Raw genomic sequence first — 23,852 nt, 5'->3', positions numbered from 1 at the left:
GGGGTTTGGCCCAAACATAACACAAAAAAAGTTAATTGTTTTGGATTTTTTTTTTTCAGTATTACTTTAGTGCCCTGTTGCAAACAGGATGCATATTTTTTTTGAATATTTTAATTCTGTACAGGCATCCTTTTTTTCACTTTGTCATTTAGGTTCGTATTGTGGTGCAACTACTATGTTGTTGATCCATCCTCAGTTTTCTCTGCTCACAGCCAATAAACTCTGTAACTGTTTATAATGTCACAATTTGCCTCATGGTGAAATCCTTGAAAGAGTAATTATTAACTTCACCATGCTCAAAGGGATATTCAATGTCTGTTCTGTTTTTTTACACATCTACCAATGGGTGCCCTTCTTTATGAGGCATTGGAAAACCTCCCTGTCTTTGTGGTTGAATCTGTGTTTGAAATTCACTGCTTTGACTGAGTGACCTTACAGATAATTGTATGTGTGGGGTAGAGAGATGAGGTAGTCATTGAAAAAAATACAATAAACACTACTATTGCACAGGGAGAGTCAATACAACTTATTATGGGACTTGTTCAATTTGTTTTACTCCTGAATTTATTTAGGCTTGCCATCAATTTGGAAAACATTTGGAAAACCTTGTTTAACATTATCATTATGTGGTATTGTATGTAGGCCAGTGACAAAACATCTCAATTTAATAAATGTTAAAAACAGTCTGTCACACAACAAAATGTGGAACAAGTAAAGTGATGTGAAGGCACTGTACACCAGCTATACCAGTGTTATTGTCTGTGACTTGTCACAACATATAATGATCCTTGTCACATGGAGGTTCTGCAGATAAGCCAGAACAGAACCGCAGAAAGAAAAATAAATCGCCCAGTTGGTCGCCACATTATTTCTATGTATATTTCTTTCTATGGCTAGCTGGCAGCCTTTTGATATGGACATGCTGGTGTACACTGGTGACAGCTGCTATACCGGGCCAGACCCAGAGGTCACAAATGGGGCGGCAGGTAGCCTAGTGGTTAGAGCATTGGACTAGTAACTGAAAGGTTGCAAGTTCGAATCACCGAACTGACAAGGTACATATCTGTCGTTCTGCCCCTGAACAGGCAGTCAACCCACTGTTCCTAGGCTGTCATTGAAAGTAAGAATTTGTTCTTAACTGACTTGCCTAGTTAAAAAAAAAAAAAAAATTTTAACTTTCAGATTGTCTTAAAAAATAATGTTTTTTAAAGTCGTAGCACATGATTGTCATACAGGATCAACTTCACCTGAAGAGAGAGAGAGAGTGTGTGTGTGTGTGTGTGCGTGTGTTTGTGCATGTGTGTGTGCGTGTGTGTGTGCGTGCGCGCGCGTGTGTGTGTGTGTGTGCGCGCGTGCGTGTACGTGTGTGTGTGTGTGTGTGCTGCTTAGAGTTTAACTCCAACCTTAACCCTTGAGTTTAGCGCGGTAAAAAAGAGAATTGCTGCATGAAGAGCCCTGTTGTTAGTCTGCTGGAAGCATTTTATTATACTATATTATACTATATTATACGATACTATATTATACGATACTATATTATACTATACTATATTATACGATACTATATTATACTATACTATACTATATTATACTATACTATATTATACTATATTATACGATACTATATTATACTATACTATATTATACGATACTATATTATACGATACTATATTATACTATACTATATTATACGATACTATATTATACTATACTATATTATACTATAATATATTATACTATACTATACTATATTATACTATAATATACGATACTATATTATATTATACTATATTATACGATACTATATTATACTATACAATATTATACTATACTATATTATACAATATTATACTATACTATATTATACTATACTATATATATTATACTATACTATACTATATTATACGATACTATATTATACTATACTATATTATACTATACAATATTATACTATACTATATCATACTATACTATATTATACTATATTATATTATACTATATTATACTATACTATATTATACTATACAATATTATACTATACTATATTATACTATACTATACTATATTATACTATACTATATTATACGATACTATATTATACTATACAATATTATACTATACAATATTATACTATACTATATTATACTATACTATATTATACTATAATATATTATACTATACTATATTATTTAAGATATCATTATTCATCAGCAGGTTTCCTTGGCTTTTAAGACTCTGACAACAGTTTATACATAGACGTGTTATCCAGAGATTATATTATAGATATCCCAATCTAGAAGAAACATGTCTGCTTCTACGTGTTTTGTTCTTTGGGGTTTAGGTTTAGGTTTAGGTTTAGGGTTAGGTTTAGGGTTAGGTTTAGGTTTAGGTTTAGGTTTAGGTTTAGGTTTAGGTTTAGGTTTAGGTTTAGGTTTAGGGTTAGGGTTAGGTTTAGGGTTAGCTTTAGGTTTAGGTTTAGGTTTAGGTTTAGGGTTAGGTTTAGGGTTAGCTTTAGGTTTAGGTTTAGGTTTAGGGTTAGCTTCAGGTTTAGGTTTAGGTTTAGGGTTAGGTTTAGGTTTAGGTTTAGGTTTAGGTTTAGGGTTAGCTTTAGGTTTAGCTTTAGCTTTAGGTTTAGGTTTAGGGTTAGGTTTAGGTTTAGGTTTAGGTTTAGGGTTAGCTTTAGGTTTAGGTTTAGGTTCAGGTTTAGGGTTAGGTTTAGGGTTAGCTTTAGGTTTAGGGTTAGCTTTAGGTTTAGGTTTAGGTTTAGGTTTAGGTTAGGGTTAGGTTTAGGTTTAGGTTTAGGGTTAGCTTTAGGTTTAGGTTCAGGTTTAGGGTTAGGTTTAGGTTTAGCTTTAGCTTTAGCTTTAGGTTTAGGTTTAGGGTTGGGTTAGCTTTAGGTTTAGGTTTAGGGTTAGGGTTAGGTTTAGGTTTAGGCCGGGTATCTGTAAAGCACTTTGTGACTGCTGATGTAAAAAAAATATGTAAAGTTTGATGTAAAGTTGTAAACTTTTATAAAAACTTTATAAAATGTAATTGAATTTGATGAATAATTCATACTAGGATACTACTCCACTCTATGCTAAACAGCTATAATGCTCTTGTATATTGCATAGTGGACTGACCAAGCATGCGAGATAAATAAGGTGTTAGCAGCATGGATACCAGGACCACACGGCAAGTTTGCTATTCAAAGAAAGGAAAACCCTGCATGACATCATGTGATGTGTCCCAAATGGGACCCTTTTCCCTTTATAGTGAACTACTTTTGACCAGAGCCCTATGGAAACTTGTCAAAAGAAGTGCACTATAAAGGGTAATAGGTTGCTATTTGTGACACTGTTATGGTCCCACAAGGAGGGATGTGTAATGATTTTGTTTGCCATAGTAATTTCATGAACCTGGCAGTGACAGGGTTGGGCATGCAACCCCATACAGGGAGAGGTGGATGAACCAGTCCCCTTCCATCACACCAACCATCTGCCATCTGCCTCCGCCATTACACTATACACAGAACATGGAGTCATTTTATTATTGAAGATTTAGTACAAAATATGGACTCATTTCATTATTGAATATTTTGTGACCGAAAAGATTTTAAAAAATCCTTAAAATAGTGTTATTCAGAATCCTCTTCAGCTGTTTGCAATGTCTTACAATATGCCTGCTTCAAGAAATATTATAGCTTCAGCCCTCGCCCTTGTCAAGCTCTGAGGAGGGGTTTCGCTGATCAATTATTCACTGATTCTCTTTGTGAGTCTTTAGATTTTTTAGCAAGACACCAAATAGAGAAGATGAAATGGGTTTGAATAGGGTGGGTTGGTGGAGGGACCATGCGTTTAATTTGAGATATTATTGTAGTTTAATAAGGATCACACCCCAGAGGATAGTCAGTAATCAGACCTTAGAGGATAGTCAGTAGTTTAACAATGTTCAGACCTTAGAGGATAGTCAGTAGGGGGGAGGGTCATGTAGCTATTTGATTTTAAATTTTAGGACTCCTTTAGGTCTAAAAAAATATATATATAAAAACATATTAGAATAAATAATGAATTTTGCCTTTGCTATAGCCCATATAATCACATCGAATAAGACATTCATAAATTAATAACACATTCATGAACTCTGTAACTGCTTTAAAGTCGCCATTCGCCTCATGGTGAAATCCCTGAGTGGTTTCCTTCCTCTCTGGCAACTAAGTTAGGAAAGACACATGTATCTTTGTCGTGACTAGGTGTATTGATACACTAAAACAATTAATCATAAGGAATACAGTTTTGAAGTGTCTGTCCTATATCTAAGAGATATAAGAATGCTCAGGAATGTAGTAAACGTGTTTTACTCAAATTTAACACCTTATTTTGAGGGGCACAAAACTACCTCCATGCTTCCATTCGTTTGAATGGGTTAGCTTCAGGCAAGTCCGGTGACAATTGTGGGGGTTGTAGAGCAAAACGGAGAACACCATCGTGTTCACGAGAGACTCCCCTTTCCAGAGTGGCGTTAATTATATGTATGGCAAAACCGTTCGGATGATACAGACAGAAGTTTGCACATCAGCGGTGCCAACTTGAAACAAGTCCCGTGACTTGGACGGTGTTACAGATATATTTTAGAGAATATCCCGATTTTTGGGGGGATGCCTCATGGTCTGACAAGCAGCGCTGTAGCTCGGCCTACTTCCACGGCAGATGAAGAATGCCGGCACAGGCGTATACGGTGGATTTAGACTCCGTCAATGGAAAACACCTGATATCTCTAGATTAAACTGACATATTTTGATGGGGATTTTGTTATTATGTTACTTGGGTTGACACATGGGTGTGTCAATGGAATAAACAAAGGATGAACAATGTTCAGACCCCAGAGGATAGTCTGTATGCTCTGTGTGTAATGTAGCTGAGTGACAGTATATTACCGTGCTGGCCTTGTGTTCTCTCTCTGCCTTGTGTTCTCTCTCTGCTCTGTGTGTAATGTAGCTGAGTGACAGTATAATACCGTGCTGGCCTTGTGTTCTCTCTCTGCTCTGTGTGTAATGTAGCTGAGTGACAGTATAATACCGTACTGGCCTTGTGTTCTCTCTGCTCTGTGTGTAATGTAGCTGAGTGACAGTATAATACCGTGCTGGCCTTGTGTTCTCTCTCTGCTCTGTGTGTAATGTAGCTGAGTGACAGTATATTACCGTGCTGGTCTTGTGTTCTCTCTCTGCTCTGTGTGTAATGTAGCTGAGTGACAGTATATTACCGTGCTGGCCTTGTGTTCTCTCTCTGCTCTGTGTGTAATGTAGCTGAGTGACAGTATAATACCGTACTGGCCTTGTGTTCTCTCTGCTCTGTGTTCTCTCTGCTCTGTGTGTAACGTAGCTGAGTGACAGTATAATACCGTGCTGGCCTTGTGTTCTCTCTCTGCTCTGTGTGTAATGTAGCTGAGTGACAGTATAATACCGTGCTGGCCTTGTGTTCTCTCTCTGCTCTGTGTGTAATGTAGCTGAGTGACAGTATATTACCGTGCTGGCCTTGTGTTCTCTCTCTGCCTTGTGTTCTCTCTCTGCTCTGTGTGTAATGTAGCTGAGTGACAGTATAATACCGTGCTGGCCTTGTGTTCTCTCTCTGCTCTGTGTGTAATGTAGCTGAGTGACAGTATATTACCGTACTGGCCTTGTGTTCTCTCTCTGCTCTGTGTGTAATGTAGCTGAGTGACAGTATAATAGCGTGCTGGCCTTGTGTTCTCTCTGCTCTGTGTGTAATGTAGCTGAGTGACAGTATAATACCGTGCTGGCCTTGTGTTCTCTCTCTGCCTTGTGTTCTCTCTCTGCTCTGTGTGTAATGTAGCTGAGTGACAGTATAATACCGTGCTGGCCTTGTGTTCTCTCTCTGCTCTGTGTTCTCTCTGCTCTGTGTGTAATGTAGCTGAGTGACAGTATAATACCGTGCTGGCCTTGTGTTCTCTCTCTGCCTTGTGTTCTCTCTCTGCTCTGTGTGTAATGGAACTGAGTGACAGTATAATACCGTGCTGGCCTTGTGTTCTCTCTCTGCTCTGTGTGTAATGTAGCTGAGTGACAGTATAATACCGTGCTGGCCTTGTGTTCTCTCTCTGCTCTGTGTGTAATGCTCTGTGAATCCAGATCATGGAGAATAATGTGGGTGGACCAGACGTGAACATGTGCCCCGCGGGCATAGCAGCCAAAGTGGCATTCGTTGCTTCATTCTATTGCGTCAGCTGTTTTAAGGAGAGACGGCTGATGAGAGAGGGACATTGCAAACGCTTCCTAAAATCTCAAGGGCAGTATATGCATGCAGATTATTCCTGGTGATATGCCAATATGACTGTTTCCATCTGAAATGCCACCCTAATCCCTATATAGTGCACTACATTTGACCAAGGCCCATGGCTCCCAATTCCCTATAAAGTGGCCACAGACTTACACGTACTGTCTGTCTCAAATGACCCCCTTGTCCCTATGTCGTCAAAAGTAGTGCACTACAGAGGGAACAGGGTGCCATTTGGGATGCGGCCCAACGACATCAATATCGCCAAGCTCGTCTTATTAGAGGTGATCTCAATATGAGCGGTGCCAGTTCAGGACCATGTGAAGGACGTGCCGGGGATTCCAGTGTCGTTTTTGTGTCGACCGACTCAGGACAAAGCTGATTGCCTCGCTCATTATTTCCCAATGACAGGGGACAGTATCGCGTTGTATTATTTACTGTCAAACGCAGTCAGACACGCCACGATATATATCATCCAGTCGGCAGCTTTCAATGGCACAAGAGTCACTTTAGAAAGCTGTCCCGAACATTAAAGGTGCAGACTGGGATTTTGGGGAACCTAGCTGTTCAAAGGGCATTTCAATTTGAGATTTTTATATTTGCCTTGCCATTGATTCTCAAAGAATATAAATTAAATCAAATCAAATCAAATGTATTTATATAGCCCTTCGTACATCAGCTGATATCTCAAAGTGCTGTACAGAAACCCAGCCTAAAACCCCAAACAGCAAGCAATGCAGGTGTAGAAGCATTATAAGTGCCTTGTGAGTGTATCGCAACTGTCAGTAACTTTAACATAACCCAGAATATTAGGTGTTTTCCCATTGTTTACAACATTAACATGCTGAGTGCACAGCTTCAGAGTATTGGTAAATCTATACGTTGGACTGTCAGTCCTTGCATCTAGAGTGTTGTCTATGAATACGAGAGGTTGTACATTTCCCTAGCCCCGTCCCCTTTGGCTGTAATCCGAAACAAGTGGAGAGTCAAACATGTAGTTGTTATCCAATTCCGGATTGTAGTTTTTAGGCTGAAAAGAGGTGTAGTTTCAGCTGACCACACGATGACAGGCTGTCAGACTGTCCTCTCAACTGAGTTTCTTTTTTAACACGGCTTATTCTTGACTCGAGTGTTTGTTGTGTGTGTATTTTTACTCTTGACCGTGCCATTCAACCAGAAAAGGAACATGGGCATTTTGACACTTTTTTTTCCCCGAAGTGAACTGGAAGACGTGAGAGGATTTCACTACATCGCACATTATCACGTTCACAAGTAGAAGCAGTGGCAGAGTCAAGTGTAAAAAGTTAGTTTACACTAAAACTGTGTGATGATCACTTGAATAAGTCTGGAGGATGATGGATTTTTTTTTACTCTGCATAGCCTAGTGGGAAAATTATTTGAATACATTTGACATTCTCATATCGTGTTAAATATATGCTAATTCTAATTTACATTTGTTTAGTTTGAGGAGTAATTCTTAATTGCAACAAAAGAAAGAGTGTGGATGTCATTAACACAATTTAACAGGAAAAATATGATTTTAAATTGTATTAGTTAAACATCCCTGTGAACAACAGAAATCCAGCTTCACTATATACATGTAGAAATATGTATACAAAATATACTATATACTGTTTAGGTTAATATACTGTAATATACTGTATCCTGTATAGGTTAATATAGAGTAATATACTGTGTCCTGTATACTATGTATATATAGAGTAATATACTGTATCCTGTATACTATGTATATATAGAGTAATATACTGTATCCTGTATTGGTTAATATAGAGTAATATACTGTGTCCTGTATAGGTTAATATAGAGTAATATACTGTATCCTGTATAGGTTAGTATAGAGTAATATACTGTATCCTGTATAGGTTAGTATAGAGTAATATACTGTATCCTGTATAGGTTAATATAGAGTGATATCCTGTATCCTGTATAGGTTAATATAGAGTAATATACTGTATCCTGTATACTATGTATATATAGAGTAATATACTGTATCCTGTATTGGTTAATATAGAGTAATATACTGTATCCTGTATAGGTTTATATAGAGTAATATACTGTATCCTGTATACTATGTATATATAGAGTAATATACTGTATCCTGTATAGGTTTATATAGAGTAATATACTGTATCCTGTATAGGTTAATATAGAGTAATATACTGTATCGGTTAAAATAGAGTAATATACTGTATCCTGTATAGGTTAATATAGAGTAATATACTGTATCCTGTATAGGTTTATATAGAGTAATATACTGTATCCTGTATAGGTTAATATAGAGTAATATACTGTATCCTGTATAGAGTAATATACTGTATTGGTTAAAATAGAGTAATATACTGTATTGGTTAAAATAGAGTAATATACTGTATCCTGTATAGGTTAATATAGAGTAATATACTCTATCCTGTATAGGTTAATATAGAGTAATATACTGTATACTGTATAGGTTAATATAGAGTAATATACTGTATCCTGTATACTATGTATATATAGAGTAATATACTGTATCCTGTATACTATGTATATATAGAGTAATATACTGTATCCTGTATTTGTTAATATAGAGTAATATACTGTATCCTGTGTACTATGTATATATAGAGTAATATACTGTATACTGTATAGGTTAAAATAGAGTAATATCCTGTATCCTGTATAGGTTAATATAGAGTAATATACTGTATCCTGTATACTATGTATATATAGAGTAATATACTGTATCCTGTATACTATGTATATATATATAGTAATATTCTGTATCCTGTATAGGTTCATATAGAGTAATATACTGTATCCTGTATAGGTTTATATAGAGTAATATACTGTATCGGTTAAAATAGAGTAATATACTGTATCCTGTATAGGTCTAGGAAGAGCTTACCTTATGGGGACAAGTAGATGCGACTGAGCTGAAGGACTTCTCTGGTGTCTGGCCCTGATTCTACAAGATAGAAAAACACATTATCAGAAGCATGCATACTGTGGAGGGCCATTTCCAACACAACACTATTTGTGATAGTAGGGCTTGCGTCCCAAATGGCACCCTATTCCCTACGTAGTGCACTACTTTTGACCATGGCCCATAGGCCTATATAGGGAATAGGATGCCATTTGGGACAAACAGTAGATGCTACTTATTTTCTCTCCGTTATTCTCTCGACCATACCGTGCGTAAGTGACCCTACTACAGCACCAGGCGTGGTTTTAGCCTTTTCATAATCCAAGAATAAAAATGCACTGTAGCCTTATGGTCGTAATCTTGAGAATATAATCTTACTTTTTATTTTAATTTTTGTATTCTCAGGGTATAATAATGTGTTGTTATTTTGTTATGATGTTTTCTATTCCCTTTATTATCCTTTGTGGAAAGATTACAAACCTCCTTTATCAGTCAGAGGATTCCACATGACACATAGACCTACTACTTACAACACAGACCTTACAGTCAGATGATTATCATTTTGTTAATACGGTGATGCGTTATTCAGATACAAGAAAACAGCATTAAAATAACCTGCTAAGGTATGTCGGCAACAGATGGTCCTGCTGCTTGTGATTATGCAAGACGCACAATTGCAGCAACAATTTTTTATTTTTTTATAAATGCATCTTGAAACGACCCGAGGAACAAATGAACAAAACTGTCAACAGGATATGGTGGGGTGTAATTGCATATGCACACATTCAGCCTCTGTCCCAAATGGCAACCTAGTACCTATTTAGTGCACTAAATATGGGCCCTGCTCGAAAGTAGTGCACTGAATAGAGAATATGATGTATATTGGGGTTTGCAGATACACAGTAGCACACATTCACAAAGGACATTGGGATTGATTGGATCTTTGCAATGTCAGTGCCTTCCCCTCCCTCAGAGTCACTAGGAAGTAAATGTTTTTGTCCCCCCATTGTTCAAGGGAAACCTATGCCTTTGCACTCACAACAGGGAATATAGAGCCTAACAACGACGGAACCACTCACAACAGGAAATATAGAGCCTAACAACGACGGAACCACTCACAACAGGGAATATAGAGCCTAACAACGACTGAACCACTCACAACAGGGAATATAGAGCCTAACAACGACGGAACCACTCACAACAGGGAATATAGAGCCTAACAACGATGGAACCACTCACAACAGGGAATATAGAGCCTAACAACGACGGAACCACTCACAACAGGGAATATAGAGCCTAACAACGACGGAACCACTCACAACAGGGAATATAGAGCCTAACAACGACGGAACCACTCACAACAGGGAATATAGAATACTCACAACAGGGAATATAGAGCCTAACAACGACGGAACCACTCACAACAGGGAATATAGAGCCTAACAACGATGGAACCACTCACAACAGGGAATATAGAGCCTAACAACGATGGAACCACTCACAACAGGGAATATAGAGCCTAACAACGATGGAACAACTCACAACAGGGAATATAGAGCCTAACAACGATGGAACCACTCACAACAGGGAATATAGAGCCTAACAACGATGGAACCACTCATAACAGGGAATATAGAGCCTAACAACGATGGAACCACTCACAACAGGGAATATAGAGCCTAACAACGATGGAACCACTCACAACAGGGAATATAGAGCCTAACAACGATGGAACCACTCACAACAGGGAATATAGAGCCTAACAACGATGGAACCACTCACAACAGGGAATATAGAGCCTAACAACGATGGAACCACTCACAACAGGGAATATAGAGCCTAACAACGATGGAACCACTCATAACAGGGAATATAGAGCCTAACAACGACGGACGGAACCACTCACAACAGGGAATATAGAGCCTAACAACGATGGAACCACTCACAACAGGGAATATAGAGCCTAACAACGACGGAACCAACAACGATGGAACCACTCACAACAGGGAATATAGAGCCTAACAACGACGGAACCACTCACAACAGGGAATATAGAGCCTAACAACGACGGAACCACTCACAACAGGGAATATAGAGCCTAACAACGACGGAACCACTCACAACAGGGAATATAGAGCCTAACAACGACGGAACCACTCACAACAGGGGGAATGACCAGGCCTCACATGGAATGGAGTAGGGCTTCACAGACTAGCCCCCCCTGAAACCTTAACTAGCTACCTCAGGAGGCAGGTGTCAGTTGTTAGCCCCTCATATCTAATTATGTTACCGGGGTACGCACTCCTAATGCTCCCTGACACCATTAATGTCTTCCTTATGGTATCACCAGGAGAGAAGAGACACTGAACTGTCCAGACTACCAACATCTATATTTCATCACAACTTAAAGAGAATCTGGCTGTAGCAACAATAACTACTGGGGATGATGGAGAGCGAAAGAGCCACACGCACGAACGCGCACACACACACACACACACACACACACACACACACACACACACACACACACACACACACACACACACACACACACACAACCCCAGCTAGCTAGCTTCACAGGCACTGCAGCAGCAAACAGCGTAACACTCATCTCATGTAATATTAAAGGGCCGATGGCCAAGCTTGGTTGTCTGAATTAGTTGAAACAATTTCCCCCCAAAGAGTAGATACTGGAACTGTTACTATATCAGGATAAATGAACATAAACATGACAGATTTTTTGGAGGCAGGGGGAGGGCGAGGAAGCTGTGTGTGTGTGTGTGTGCGTGTGTGTGTGTTGGTGTGTGTGTGTCTCTGTGTGTGTGTGTGTGTGTGTGTGTGTGTGTGTGTGTGTGTGTGTGTGTGTGTGTGTGTGTGTGTGTGTGTGCGTGTGTGTCGGTGTGTGTGTGTGTGTGTTTTGCCATGGGGGGTATGATGAGAATGGCTTGATTAACTCCATTTTCAATTATTGAACACATGCGTTCCTACACAGTTTTCACTTATTTCATGAGCTTCGTGCAAACAATATGATATATTTACAGTATATATATCCAATATGATGTAAAATACAGTATATATACAGTATGATATATTATAGAGTATAAATACAATATGATATATTTTACAGTATATATACAATATGATATATTATACAGTATAAATACAATATGATATATTATACAGTATATATACAATATGATATATTATACAGTATATATACAATATGATATATTATACAGTATGTATACAATATGATATATTATACAGTATATATACAATATGATATATTATACAGTATGTATACAATATGATATATTATACAGTATGTATACAATATGATATATTATACAGTATGTATACAATATGATATATTATACAGTATATATACAATATGATATATTATACAGTATGTATACAATATGATATATTATACAGTATATATACAATATGATATATTATACAGTATGTATACAATATGATATATTATACAGTATGTATACAATATGATATATTATACAGTATGTATACAATATGATATATTATACAGTATATATACAATATGATATATTATACAGTATGTATACAATATGATATATTATACAGTATATATACAATATGATATATTATACAGTATATATACAATATGATATATTATACAGTATGTATACAATATGATATATTATACAGTATATATACAATATGATATATTATACAGTATATATACAATATGATATATTATACAGTATATATACAATATGATATATTATACAGTATGTATACAATATGATATATTATGAAGTATATATACAATCTAAATATGCAGTATATATACAATATAAAAACATATATGAATTCAATATGATATAGAATATAATCTACATACAGTACATACACAATATGATATTTTATACAGTATATATACAATGTTATACATTATAGAAATATAAATACAATACGATATAGAATATAGTACATATACAATATGATATATTACACAAAATGTATGCAATATGATATATTATAGGGTATGGATACACAGTATGATATATTATACAGTATATACACAATATGATGTAATATACAGTATGTATCAATGATGATGTAATATACAGTATATTTCCATATGATATATTATACAGTATATATACAATATGAAATGTTATACAGTATATATACAATATTTTAAATTATAGAAATATAAATGCAATATGATATAGAATATACTATGTTTACAATATGATATATTATACAGTATATATGCAATATGATATATTATACAGTATGTATACACAATATTATATATTATACAGTATGTATACACGATAAAATATACAGTATATATACAATATTATATGTATAGTAGATGTATACAATATATATATATATGATATAATATATCATATTGTACATATACTGTATATACTGTATTTCACATTGTATATATAATTGTATATATAATGTGATATATTATGATGTGTATGTATACAGTGTATATACAATCTAAATATATCTCCTATATACAATGTGATATACAGTATATACAGTATATGTACAATATGATATATTATATCATCTATATACAATATGACATATAATGCAGTATAAATACAATATGATATATTTTACAATATGATATACAGTATATATGCAATATGAAATATTGTACAGTATATAAAATGATATACAGTATATATACAATATGATATATTATATAGTATAAATACAATATAATATATTATACAATATATATACAATATGATATATTATACAATATATATACAATATGATATATTATACAATATATATACAATATGATATATTATACAATATGTATAAAACATGATATACACTATATATACAATATGAGATATTATACAGTATGTATGCAATATGATATACAGTATATATACAATACGATATGTTATACTACATATAACATATTAAATATTATACAGTATACATACAATATGATATATATTACAATATATATACAATATTATACATTATACCGTATGTATATGATATGATAAACAGTATATACAGTATATATATACAATATGATATATTATACACTATGTATATGATAAACAGTATATACAGTATATATACAATTTGATATATTATACAGTATGTATATGAAATGATAAACAGTATATAAAGTATACATACAATATGATATATTATACGGTATGTATATGATACACAGCATACACAGTGTATATATACACAATGTGATGCGCTACTGTAACCTGAGAAGAGCTTACAGTATAACACACCATGTAAAGGCCAAGAGAATCGGCTGTCCTGTTGCAAGGTTAAACCACAGTACTCTGTGTCGGTAGGTTGATGTCAGCAACCCCTTTCAATGACCCTGTATGCTCTTTCTACAAACAATTAAAACTCAGACAGTGCACGTCATCGGTGTCTAATGCCTTTATAGCAGATACTACTTTTGTTGTGTTCACAATCTGCGGATGTGTCTTCCTGTTCCATGCAGATTGTGAACAGAACAATAATAGTATGCACTTTCTGAGTTTGAGAGAGCGATATTACGGTATGGTGAGAATGTAATGTGTTAATAAAATAAGACTCTAATTAAATGTCTTCTACTTGTCAGAATCTGAATGCAGTTCGAGAGCCATTTTCTTCTCCAACATTAAATGGAATACTAAACAAGTCTTAAAAATAGCTAGATGTTGCCTCCCGGGTGGCGTAGTGGGTAATGGCTCTGCAGCGCCAGCTGTGCCACCAGAGGCTCTGGGTTCGCGCCCAGGCTCTGTTGTAACCGGCTGCGACCGGGAGGTCCGTGGGGCGACGCACAATTGGCATAGCGTCGTCTGGGTTAAGGAGGGTTTGGCCGGTAGGGATATCCTTGTCTCATCGTGCACCAGCGACCGGGCGCAGTGCTAGCTAAGGTAGCCAGGTGCACGGTGTTTCCTCCGACACATTGGTGCGGCTGGCTTCCGGGTTGGATGCGCACTGTGTTAAGAAGCAGTGCGGCTTGGTTGGGTTGTGGGGACGCATGACTTTCAACCTTCCTCTCTCCCGAGCCCGTACGGGAGTTGTAGCGATGAGACAAGATAGTAACTACTAACAATTGTACACCACGAAATTGGGGAGGAAAAAGGGGGAAAAATTCTAAAAAATATATATTTAAAAAATAGCTAGTTATTTGTTTTGGCGCTTGATACTTCTCCATACAAACAGAGTCTCTACACAACATAACATCTCTGTCCAGGTAAGTCTGTTTGTGACACATAGTTGACATTTTCACTTTAGAAGGCTCAGGATGTCATGAAAATAGCGACAGTCTAAGGAAGTCTCTGCGTGAGATGCTACCCTGTCCCTGAGAACTTAACCCCCCTGCGTTTCCTTAGCAGCATCAAACAAAATTCCACACGGTGCTTGAAGCGATAGGCTGCAAAGTGCTCTAATCTCTCTGCCATCAGGTAAGAAACAGACTTACTACTGGCTGACAAAGAGGAGCTCTTTGATATGTCAGCTTTGCCACAGGTGCATGGAGACACCGAGGCCTGTCGCCTCTGCTGAGCCCGTCTCCAAAGCAGACCCAGTTCCTTTTTAGGAGTGAGAATCCACCACTGCGCAGTGTGAATTCCCAATTAATCATGGTCCCAGGGATTCCCACAGTGAAAAACCTAGGGTTCACTGCTTCTATTCATCTGCTTGATCTGCCCTCATATTTAGCCACACCTTGAAGTCTTTTACTGTGTTATGTCCAGGACAACCAGGGTTACAAGTCATATACAAAACAACTTGACATAAACACTTGCATTCATGAGTTTTATTGACAAATGTATAAGGTCCACCATGCAAAAACATGACAAAAACGTTTTAATAAGAATGCTGTTTGCTCAGTGGGAAATGAATATCAAACAGCAACAACTGTGTGGAGTTTGGAGTTTTTGACAGCAACTATGTACGTGAGCTTATTACAGTGAGCTCATTAGAGTATTATAGACACTATGTCCTGGTATCTCCTATGATTTTCAATGTAGAAGAACCCATTACAGTATTATAGACACTATGACCTGGGATGTCCTAGTATCTTCTATGTAGAAGAACCCATTACAGTATTATAGACACTATGACCTGGGATTTCCTAGTAACTTCTATGTAGAAGAACCCAGTACAGTATTATAGACACTATGACCTGGGATTTCCTAGTATCTTCTATGTAGAAGAACCCATTACAGTACTATAGACGCTATGACCTGTGATGTCCTAGTAACTTCTATGTAGAAGAACCCATTACAGTACTATAGACACTATGTCCTGGGATTTCCTAGTAACTTCTATGTAGAAGAACCCATTACAGTATTATAGACACTATGACCTGGTATCTCCTATGCTTTTCAATGTAGAAGAACCCATTACAGTACTATAGACACTATGACCTGGGATTTCCTAGTATCTTCTATGTAGAAGATCCATTTACCTTCTAACCACTCTTGTGTTGCTTGTGAACGTCATAGAGCAAAACAGACTAGACGTGCACGTTCATGAGAGTCTCAGCTTTTCATAGCATTAAATAAATGACAGTGGTATTTAAAGCGATCCTTGATGTGCAATATACTGTTGTCTTTAGTAAAGGCAGGACTTCAGGGTAGTTTAGTGACCAATTCCAAGTCTCACCACAAGTTCTTCGAACACGAGTTTCAGATCATTTACACTTTTCTCGCACAAAAAAGAAAAATCACCTTTCAGCATTGTTGGGAAGAGCCCATAAGTAAGTATTTTACTTATCGTCTACATTTGTTGTTTTACGAAGCATGTGACAATTAAAATAGGATTGATTGATTGATTGATTGATCTTGGCTCTGGACTAGAACAATACATCATTATGTGGTTGGTGTAATCCAGGGACCTTTGCTGTGCTTGTCGATAATGTGATGTGTTCCTTATCAGATCTACCAGTACACTAGACCAGAGGGTGATTTGTAGATTAGACAGTCAGAACCTTTATTATACGGTATTACATTTACGTTGAAATCAATGTCATAACCATTGTATTCAGATTTCAGATAATGAAAACACATAACACAGATTTCATATTAACACTCAGAGACAGATTCACAGATAGCTGCATTGCGTCTAGTTTATTGATGAAATATTCATGGATGAGATAAGGACGCATTACATTTAGTGTGCGTCCCAAATGAGACCCAATTCCCTATGTTATGCACCACCTTTTGACCAGTGCCCAATAGGGCCCTGTTCAATAGCAGTGCACTCTGTATGAAATAGGGTGCCATTTGGGATGTAAGATTACGTTTCTCTGCAGCTGTAATAATAAATGAACATACCTTCTATGAACACCATTGTTTTGTTCTGCTAAGAGAATGAAATGTGATTTGAATGCTGTTAATCCTGTTAAAATATATTAGCTCACTCATTACAGCGCCAGGAAATATCTGCTGTGTGTATTGTATATGTTAGCTATCCAGATCAAAGAGCCCAATCACTTTGTTTTGAAGTCAAATATTGACAGTATGTTTCTAGAAATGTATTTGTATGTCCCAGTTCTTCCTATGTGTTTTGAGTTGTCCGTTACGCTACTCTGGTTTGATGTACGCCTTCGACAGAAGTTTCTGTCTAATAAATACATGTATCGTGCCTTTCAAGAGACTACGGTAGAGGGACCTACAGCAGGGGAGACCAGAAGATTACAGGAGATGAGTTTACAGCAGGGGAGACTACAGCAGGGGAGACTACAGTAGAGGGCCCTACAGCAGGGAAGACTACAGTAGAGGGCCCTACAGCAGGGGAGACTACAGCAGGGGAGACTACAGCAGGGGAGACCAGAAGATTACAGGAGATGAGATTACAGCAGGAGAGACTACAGCAGGGGAGACTACAGCAGAGGAGACTACAGCAAGGAGACTACAGCAGAGGAGACTACAGCAGGGGAGACTAAAGCAGGGGAGACTACGGCAGGGGAGACTACAGCAGAGGAGACTACAGCAGGTGAGACTACAGCAGGGGAGACTACAGCAGAGGAGACTACAGCAGAGGAGACTACAGCAGGAGAGACTACAGCAGGGGAGACTACAGCAGAGGAGACTACAGCAGGGGAGACTACAGCAGGAAAGACTACAGCAGAGGAGACTACAGCAGTGGAGACTACAGCAGGGGAGACCAGAAGATTACAGGAGATGAGATTACAGCAGGAGAGACTACAGCAGGGGAGACTACAGCAAGGGAGACTACAGCAGGGGAAACTAGAGTGGGGGAGACTACAGCAGAGGAGACTACAGCAGGGGAGACTACAGCAGAGGAGACTACAGCAGAGGAGATTACAGCAGGGGAGACTACAGCAGAGGAGACTACAGCAGGGGAGACTACAGCAGAAGAGACTACAGTAGAGGTTAATACAGCAGGGGAGACTATAGCAGAGGAGACTACAGCAGAGGAGACTACAGCAGAGGAGACTACAGTAGAGGAGACTACAGCAGGGGAGACTACAGCAGGGGAGAATACAGCAGAGGAGACTACAGCAGAGGAGACTACAGCAGAGGAGACTACAGCAGGGGAGACTACAGCAGGGGAGACTACAGCAGAGGAGACTACAGCAGAGGAGACTACAGCAGGAAAGACTACAGCAGAGGAGACTACAGCAGTTGAGACTACAGCAGAGGAGACTACAGTAGAGGAGACTACAGCAGGGGAGACTACAGCAGGGGAGACTACAGCAGGGGAGACTACAGCAGGGGAGACTACAGCAGAGGAGACTACAGCAGGAAAGACTACAGCAGAGGAGACTACAGCAGAGGAGACTACAGCAGAGGAGATTACAGCAGGGGAGACTACAGCAGAGGAGACTACAGCAGGGGAGACTACAGCAGAAGAGACTACAGTAGAGGTTAATACAGCAGGGGAGACTATAGCAGAGGAGACTACAGCAGAGGAGACTACAGCAGAGGAGACTACAGTAGAGGAGACTACAGCAGGGGAGACTACAGCAGGGGAGAATACAGCAGAGGAGACTACAGCAGAGGAGACTACAGCAGAGGAGACTACAGCAGGGGAGACTACAGCAGGGGAGACTACAGCAGAGGAGACTACAGCAGAGGAGACTACAGCAGGAAAGACTACAGCAGAGGAGACTACAGCAGTTGAGACTACAGCAGAGGAGACTACAGTAGAGGAGACTACAGCAGGGGAGACTACAGCAGGGGAGACTACAGCAGGGGAGACTACAGCAGGGGAGACTACAGCAGAGGAGACTACAGCAGGAAAGACTACAGCAGAGGAGACTACAGCAGGGGAGACTACAGTAGAGGAGACTACAGTAGAGGAGACCAGAAGATTACAGGAGAGCAGATTACAGTAGAGGTGAATACAACAGGGCAGACTACAGCAGGGGAGACTACAGTAGAGGAGACTACAGTAGAGGAGACTAGAGTAGAGATGACTACAGTAGAGGAGACTACAGCAGGGGAGACTACAGCAGGGGAGACTACAGCAGAGGAGACTACAGCAGGAAAGACTACACCAGAGGAGACTACAGCAGGGGAGACTACAGTAGAGGAGACTACAGTAGAGGATACTACAGTAGAGGAGACTACAGCAGAGGAGACTACAGCAGGAAAGACTACAGCAGAGGAGACTACAGTAGAGGAGACTACAGCAGGGGAGACTACAGCAGGGAGACTACAGCAGTGGAGACTACAGTAGAGGAGACTACAGCAGGGGAGACTATAGCAGGAGAGACTACAGCAGAGGAGACTACAGCAGGGGAGACTACAGCAGGGGAGACTACAGCAGAGGAGACTACAGCAGGAAAGACTACAGCAGAGGAGACTACAGCAGGGGAGACTACAGTAGAGGAGACTACAGTAGAGGAGACTACAGTAGAGGAGACCAGAAGATTACAGGAGAGCAGATTACAGTAGAGGTGAATACAACAGGGCAGACTACAGCAGGGGAGACTACAGTAGAGGAGACTACAGTAGAGGAGACTACAGCAGGGGAGACTACAGAAGAGGAGACTACAGTAGACGAGACTAGAGTAGAGATGACTACAGTAGAGGAGACTACAGCAGGGGAGACTACAGCAGGGGAGACTACAGCAGAGGAGACTACAGCAAGGGAGACTACAGCAGGGGAAACTAGAGTGGGGGAGACTACAGCAGAGGAGACTACAGCAGGGGAAACTACAGCAGGGGAGACCAGAAGATTACAGGAGACGAGATTACAGCAGGAGAGACTACAGCGGGGGAGACTACAGTAGAGGTTAATACAGCAGGGGAGACTACAGCGGGGGAGACTACAGTAGAGGTTAATACAGCAGAGGAGACTACAGCAGGGGAAACTAGAGTGGGGGAGACTACAGCAGAGGAGACTACAGCAGGGGAGACTACAGCAGGGGAGACCAGAAGATTACAGGAGACGAGATTACAGCGGGGGAGACTACAGCAGGGGAGACTATAGCAGGAGAGACTACAGCAGAGGAGACTACAGCAGGGGAGACTACAGCAGAGGAGACTACAGCAGGAAAGACTACACCAGAGGAGACTACAGTAGAGGAGACTACAGCAGAGGAGACTACAGCAGGGGAGACTACAGCAGGAAAGACTACAGCAGAGGAGACTACAGCAGGGGAGACTACAGTAGGGGAGACTACAGCAGGGGAGACTACAGTAGAGGAGACTACAGTAGAGGAGACTACAGCAGAGGAGACTACAGCAGGAAAGACTACAGCAGAGGAGACTACAGCAGGGGAGACTACAGTAGAGGAGACTACAGTAGAGGAGACCAGAAGATTACAGGAGAGCAGATTACAGTAGAGGTGAATACAACAGGGCAGACTACAGCAGGGGAGACTACAGTAGAGGAGACTACAGTAGAGGAGACTAGAGTAGAGATGACTACAGTAGAGGAGACTACAGCAGGGGAGACTACAGCAGGGGAGACTACAGCAGGGGAGACTACAGCAGAGGAGACTACAGCAGGAAAGACTACACCAGAGGAGACTACAGCAGGGGAGACTACAGTAGAGGAGACTACAGTAGAGGAGACTACAGTAGAGGAGACTACAGCAGAGGAGACTACAGCAGGAAAGACTACAGCAGAGGAGACTACAGTAGAGGAGACTACAGCAGGGGAGACTACAGCAAGGGAGACTACAGCAGTGGAGACTACAGTAGAGGAGACTACAGCAGAGGAGACTACAGCAGAGGAGACTACAGCAGGGGAGACTACAGCAGAGAAGACTACAGCAGGGGAGACTAAAGCAGGTGAGACTACAGCAGAGGAGACTACAGCAGGAAAGACTACAGCAGAGGAGACTACAGCAGGGGAGACTACAGTAGAGGAGACTACAGTAGAGGAGACTACAGTAGAGGAGACCAGAAGATTACAGGAGAGCAGATTACAGTAGATGTGAATACAACAGGGCAGACTACAGCAGGGGAGACTACAGTAGAGGAGACTACAGTAGAGGAGACTACAGCAGGGGAGACTACAGAAGAGGAGACGTCTGCTAAATGACTTAAATGTAAATGTATGTAATGAGACTACAGCAGGGGAGACTATAGCAGAGGAGACTAAAGCAGAGGAGACTACAGCAGGGGAGACTACAGCAGAGAAGACTACAGCAGGGGAGACTAAAGCAGAGGAGACTACATTGGAGGAGACTACAGCAGAGGAGACTACAGCAGAGGAGACTACAGCAGGGGAGACTACAGCAGAGAAGACTACAGCAGGGGAGACTAAAGCAGGGGAGACTGCAGTAGGGGATACTACAGTAGAGGAGACTACAGTAGAGGTGAATACAGTAGGGGAGACTACAGTAGAGGAGACTACAGTAGAGGAGACAACGTTGACATCAGCAAACCGCTCGCCCACACGACACCATACACGCTTTCTGCCATCTCCCCGGTACAGTTGAAACTGGGATTCATCTGTGAAGATCACACTTCTCCAGCGTGTTAGTGGCCATCGAAGGTGCGCATTTGCCCACTGAGTCGGTTATGACGCCGAACTGCAGTCAGGTCAAGACCCTGGGGAGGACGACGATCACATAGATGAGCTTCCCCGAGACGGTTTCTGACAGTTTGTGCAAAGATTCTTAGGTTACGCAAACCCACAGTTCCATCAGCTGTCTGGGTTGCTCTTAGAATATCCTGCAGGTGAAGAAGCGGGATGTTGAGGTCCTGGGTTGTCATGGTTACACGTGGTCTGTGGTTGTGAGGCCAGTTGGACGTACTGCCAAATTCTCTAAAACAAAGTTGGAGTATGCGTATGGTAGAGATATTAGCATTAAATGATCTCGCAATAGCTCTGGTGGACATTGCTGCAGTCAGCATGCCAATTACACACTTCCTCAACATTTTTTGACATCTGTGGCTTAGTGTTGTGTGACAAATCTGCACATTTTAGAGTGGCCTTTTATTGTCCCCAGTACAAGGTGCACCTGTGTAATGATCATGCTGTTTAATCAGGTCCTTGATGTGCCACACCTGTCAGCCAAATTGATTATTTTAGCAAAGGTGAAATGCTCACTAACAGGGATGTAAACAAAAGTGTGCACAACATTAAGTGAAATAAGCCTTTTGTTCATATGTAAATGTTTACCATCTTTTATTTCAGCTCATGAAACACTTTACATGTTGCGTTTTTATATTTTTTGTTCAGTTTAGTTTTTTGCAGGCCGCAGACATCTACTCTAGGGGTTAATAGACGGCAATAGAAAATATATCGGTGAAGAAGAGCTAACACTCACACTCTTCTTTCTGTGCTAGCTTGCAAAATAGCTACCCTAGGGAACTACATTAGCTTTCATTCCCTAGGCCATCATAGCCCATGCAGGATACAACCCATGCTGTTCACATTCAAGGCAGACTCCCTACAAACCTGAAAACAAGAGCACCATTCACTCCCAGTGTCAAGCAGACAGGGGCTTGTTTTGGGGGGGGGGGGGGGAACATTGGTATGTCGGGTGAGTGGGGGCCATTGGGCACCACTGTCATTCTCTGCACATACACAGAGATGCTTTATACTGTCAGCTAACTTCCTGGCTATCTCTACATAATGCCTTACTGTCGCTGCATTCAGTCAACTGCAATTCCATTTACTTTTTTTTTCTGACATTTTTTTGTGTTTACCGCGGTACGTTGTTTTAAAATTTTTAAAAAACGAAAACATTTTTCTCTCACTGGGATTAAAGCAAACGCAGTAGTTCCAGGAAATGGCTTTGATCATGTGACTTCAATGTTTTGGATCTGAAGCAGGAAGAAAAGAAATACTGTCTGTGGATTCCACTGCTGGTTGAACTGTAACACCATGACATGAGTCGCTGACAGGTAGTGAATAAAAAACAAGTCATTTTGGAATACTGTTTTGTTACGATGAAGGGATTCACCAACAATGGATTCCTGAAATACCAGATATACTCAAATTTGATCCAGTATTATATGATCTATACTGTTGTATGAGTGTTGTGTGTGCCTTAGCTTTACACCTGTCTGACTGTACAGTATTTTTATAATTAATATTTTGATAATTTTTTATTTAACCTTTATTTTATTTTTTTTATTTTTTTACAATGACGGCCTATCCCGGTCAAACCCTCACCTAACCCGGATGACGCTGAGCCAATTGTGCACCACCTTATGGGACTCCAGATCATGGTCGGGTTGTGATAC

General features: G+C 39.7%; 1 protein-coding gene across 1 annotated transcript in view; it reads right to left on the bottom strand.

The window, feature by feature from the left end:
* LOC115120934 (protocadherin-11 X-linked-like) overlaps positions 1–23,852 on the bottom strand; it is a 324,301-nt gene that overhangs the window by 165,165 nt on the left and 135,284 nt on the right. Inside the window, exon 4 of the mRNA XM_065019983.1 lies at positions 9,169–9,228. Coding sequence (XP_064876055.1) covers positions 9,169–9,228 — 60 coding nt within the window. The remainder of the gene's footprint in view (positions 1–9,168; positions 9,229–23,852) is intronic.

The sequence above is a fragment of the Oncorhynchus nerka genome, linkage group LG6 (assembly GCF_034236695.1).
Source record: "Oncorhynchus nerka isolate Pitt River linkage group LG6, Oner_Uvic_2.0, whole genome shotgun sequence".
NCBI classification, from domain to species: Eukaryota; Metazoa; Chordata; class Actinopteri; order Salmoniformes; family Salmonidae; genus Oncorhynchus; species Oncorhynchus nerka.
Note: the sequence above shows the minus strand (reverse complement) of the source record. Positions and strands in the feature narration are given on the sequence as shown.